At 42.1% G+C, this 4,619-nt stretch overlaps 1 protein-coding gene across 12 annotated transcripts in view; it reads right to left on the bottom strand.

Moving 5' to 3' along the window:
- Positions 1-3,346, bottom strand: part of LOC112156663 (protein unc-80 homolog) — a gene marked incomplete at its 5' end in the record, with an annotated part of 71,242 nt that extends 67,896 nt beyond the window's left edge. For all 12 annotated transcript variants that reach the window (XM_024288924.1, XM_024288926.1, XM_024288929.1 and 9 more), the window contains 4 exon segments: positions 133-476; positions 2,701-2,857; positions 3,049-3,097; positions 3,222-3,346. In XM_024288924.1, coding sequence (XP_024144692.1) covers positions 133-476; positions 2,701-2,857; positions 3,049-3,097; positions 3,222-3,346 — 675 coding nt within the window.
- Between the last annotated feature and the right edge of the window lie 1,273 nt (positions 3,347-4,619).

The following is a 4,619-nucleotide window of genomic DNA, read 5'->3' as shown; positions in this document are numbered from 1 at the left end:
GGGCCAGAGGCCCCCAGGCCTCAAATAAACAAAATCCGCCCCTGCTAACTCGTGTTTATCGATCAGAGTGAGCCTAAAATAAACAAAGTGACACTAAAAACAGAAATCTGGATGTCGGCTGCATGTTCCAACCTTGATGCGATGGATGAGTGGCGCCAACAGGAACACGAACAGCTCCACGGTGGCCATGCTCTTGTGGAACAGCTTGACTCGGGCGTTCTCGTCCTCCTCCTGAAGGGAGCTGCTGTGAAGCGGTCCCGACCCGATCAGAGCCGAGCCCGGGCCGGAGCCCGGGGCTCCCGGCGAGGAGCCCTGGTCCCCCACAGGTTGGAGGAAGGCGCTGCTGCTGCTGCCGCCCCCGGACCAGCCGTGGCCCAGGCTGGGCTCGTGGTTGCACTCCTGCGCGGCGTCCAGCAGCATCCAGTGCAGCGTGTGGAGCAGCTTGGTCTCGGCCACGCCCAGTTTGTCCTGGTGGCCTGTTGGGGGTAAATGGGGATGACTGCTAGACGCTTTTTTGCTAGCTTTTTCCATGCTAAACATAAAGCTAACCCTTGAATAATTATTTAAGCCCTCATTACACCAAAATGAACTGTTGGGCATTTCCAAATGTATGTGGGTTGCTATGGCAACCTTGTGTGAGAGGGAAAACAAGAGTATGGGTCGTAAATATACTGCCATTTTTTTAATGAGAAGTGTCCACAACAAAAGTCCAGGAGGTCATAGTTACCATGGCAACAAACTATTTTAATAACTTTTCACTTTTTTACATGTGGACTAATTTCAAAGATTCACAAACAAATGGATTGACATTTAAAAAAGAAAGTGTGCCTCCAAATTGCAATTTTTTTTTTTTCGTAAAAAAAAAAAAAAAAAAAAAAAAATCATAGCTTTTCCAGAAAAGCAAATTTTGACGCTAACCCTTTAACACTGGAGATGTCGCTGTTCACCCCGAAATAATTCACGCTCTTCCACCAAGTGTAACTCTTTGACTTTTCATGCATAACTACGCAAAGTCGCTAATTTTTGTGTTATTTAAAAAAAACAAAATTTAGTAGCCAAAAAGGTAGCCTAAATTTTGACGCCAACCCTTTAACATTGGAGATGTTGCCGTCGAAACCAATATGTTACACGCTCTTTGACCTAGCATAACTCTTTGATCAATTATGTCCACGGAGAAAAAAATAAACTTTTCACACATTACTGAGCAAATCTGCAATTTTTTTTTGTTTTTCGTAAAAAAAAATTCTAGAAAAGCTAAGTTTGATGCAAACCCTTTAGCACCGGATATGTTGTTGGCAACACCTAAATAATACATGCTCTTCAACCTAGCATAACTCTTCGACTGATTCCAAAACAGAGAATAGAGACTTTTCATACATAACTGCGAATAACCTCTAATTTTTGGTTTTTCGAAAAAAAAATTGCTACTTTTGTAGATTATAAATTTTTGACAATAACCTTTTAACACAGAAGATGTCACCGTCGACACCTCAATAATACACATTGTTTGACCTAGCATTACTGTTTACGCGACCAATTATTAAGAAACTGCGAAAAACGACTTTTCGTGCATAATTGCGCTAAGCCGCTAATTTTTTATTTAAAAAAAAAATCGTAACCTTTTTAGAAAAGATGTCACCCGTGACACCTAAATAAGAGACGCTCTTTGACCTAGCATAACACCTTGACTATTTACACAACTTGATTGCGCAAAGCCAGTAATTTTTCTGATTTTTGTAAAAAAAATTCTTGACTTTTCTAAAAAAAATTAAAGTAAATTTTAACGCTAATATTTTAACATCACAGATGTCACCAGCGACGCATAAATAATACACACTCTTCGACTAGCGTAACTCTTCAACCGATTAAGCGATTGATAATTCTGACATAGAGAAAAACGACTTTTTGCCCATAACTCTGCAAAGATGCTAATTTTTTTGGCTTTTTGTATAAAAATTGTGACTTTTCTAGAAAAGTGTATTGTGATGCTAACTCTTTAACAGTGGTGATGTCAACTGTGACACCTAATTTATACACGCTCTTTGACCTTTTACACAACTGCGCAAAAATGCTAAATTTTTTTGCGACAAAATTTGCGATGATTGAGTAAACACTTCGCTACTGTAGACTGTCACATATCAACGGAAAGGGGGCGTTTCCCCGGTTCGGAATCTGCTGGAATTACGTTAATCGTGTCAACGGTTAAAGATTTACCGTACGCTGTAAAAAGAGAAACATTGAATCAAATAACAAAAGCTCTGTAATTTCTTACAATAAAATTTTAGTTTTGATAAATTAAGTTTTCACGTTGGGTAAATTATCAACTAAAGATTTTTAATTTGATAACGACTAATCTAAATGCAACAAATTATAGAACTTTAGTTTTTACAGTGTAGTAAAAAGACGAATTTCTGTTGTTGAAGTAAAACACAACAACTTTTTTGTTGTTTATCTTCACTTCCTGTCAACAACAGTCCATCCGTTAAATTATATGACAAAACAGATTTGGATGCTGTTGCCATGGCGATATTATCTGATTCATGCATTGATGCAGCTTTAATCAGAGGTTTTTTCCTGTATCTTATCACCTATTTTTAGTGCTTTACTTTGAAAAAAAAAAGGCTTTTTTGTCAAAAATGCTGAACATCAGTAGGGATCCAGGTGACCCAGATAAGTCGGCGCCCTGAGCCTCCTCCTCACCCAGCTTGTTCCTGTTTGACAGCAGGATGGAGGTGCAGTGGAGGACGTGTGGCAGCGCCGCCTGGACCAGCTCCCAGCGGGAGATGCTCTGGATGGCCTCCGACAGCTCCCGGGAAAGCCCGTGCAGCTTGTTCTCCACCAGCACCCGCTCGAAAGACTGGTGAAAAAAAAATGGGATTAGACAGAGAGACTCTTTCATAGCCTTCAGTGTCCCACATGGCTTCAAAGCGGCCAATCTGGAGATGTGCCATTATGGAGATGAGTTTCTACTCATTTAGTAAATGTGAACAAATACATCCCATGACCTGCAGGTGTGCAGAGGTACAAGTGGATCCTGACATGACTCACCACACATGATGCCTCATATTGTTTCCCCAACTTTGGACGCAGGAAAGCACTAGGAAAAGGAGAAGGAATCGGGTGAAGGACATTCCATTCATTATGCCTCCTCGGTTCGGTTGGATCAAGGCTGCAGCAGCTCCAGCGACGGCAAACACCTGTTATTGGATCAGAGCACCGACCTGGTCTGGCTCCACAGGAAGGTCTGGATGGCGAACGGGATCCCCTTCCCGCACTCCGGCTCGTTCTCATCCAGGCTCTTCCTCTTCACCATTTTGACGGCTCCCTCCACCTCTTCCTCCTCCTCCTCCACCTCCTTCTCAGAGCGCGATCAGCTGCTGGCTCTCCACCTCCGCCCCCATCCAGGTGACGGCGCGAGGCGCGCTCACGACATGATTGCGTAAAATGGCTGCAAGTGTCGATGGAGATGGAGAGAAAGGGAGGAGAGGATGGGGGGGTTGGTTTCAGCACCCTCCCCAGTCACCGGACAGCGACAGCTGATCGCACTAATTCACAGCGGCGCCTGGAGCCGCAGTGCGCAGGCGCGCCGAACATCTGTGCGGCTGCCGCAGAACGGCGCGTTCTCACGGCGCGGAGCAACAGGTTCGGATCGGTGGAGGCAGGGGCGGAGTCAGCATTTCTGGGGGCCCCAGGCGAACATAAAAATGGGGCCCCCCGCAGCGGTTGTATTATTAATTTAATTTAATTTAATAAATTCTTCGTGGATCCACTTTTTCCACAATGTCAAGAATTTAAACGTATTGATATAAATTGCGAAATCACATATAAATTAAAAATAAATATATATATATATATTGTATTTTGAGTGTTTGTATATAAACTTACAATCATGACTCTTGTGCCGACCTTTAATGCTGACATTAGCCAAGCACGAGGTGCATTCAGGTGCTGCATGGAATTTCCGCACTTTCATTAAATGCTCACAATTGGTGCATTCAAGTACGCTTGTAAATTCTAGCATTAGCTCACACTCAAACACACTTTTTGCTCCCTATCTTTGTGACTTTTTGAATTGACAAAGACTCAACACAACAGACTGATCTGTGAGAACACATATTTCAATATATGTGTACATTCTATACACGACATTTTTGAAAAACAAAATAAAGTGATTATTGTATTGTTTATCACTAGTTTAGGAGTCAGTGATATGATTAGCAGGCATCATTTACAATATAATCAGACACCTTCCCTGACACCTTCCCCAGTTCCTCCCTTAGTATTTCCCACGTTCATTCTCCCTGATCGTGCCACATCCACCACAACAGCATTTCTCTCTTTTTTAAAATTTAATTCAACAATGTCAGGTTGGTTCAAGTAAATATCTCAAAGGGGTTTTTCTTCTACGCTGGTTGCAATTCAAAGTAGAGAAATATAGATTTCAGATTTATATTTTACCAAAAAAGCAACAAGGAGAGGAAAAGGGGGCGTTTTGTTACAAGTCAATACGAACTACTAACTACTGCGGCTTTGCAGAAACTAAGTCCTAAAAAAATTTTTTTTTCTGCTAAAAACGGTATACACTGTAGGAAGTGAAACACTGGATCAGAGAGCTAAAG

Source organism: Oryzias melastigma, linkage group LG2, assembly GCF_002922805.2.
Source record: "Oryzias melastigma strain HK-1 linkage group LG2, ASM292280v2, whole genome shotgun sequence".
In the NCBI taxonomy this organism is placed as follows: Eukaryota; Metazoa; Chordata; class Actinopteri; order Beloniformes; family Adrianichthyidae; genus Oryzias; species Oryzias melastigma.
Note: the sequence above shows the minus strand (reverse complement) of the source record. Positions and strands in the feature narration are given on the sequence as shown.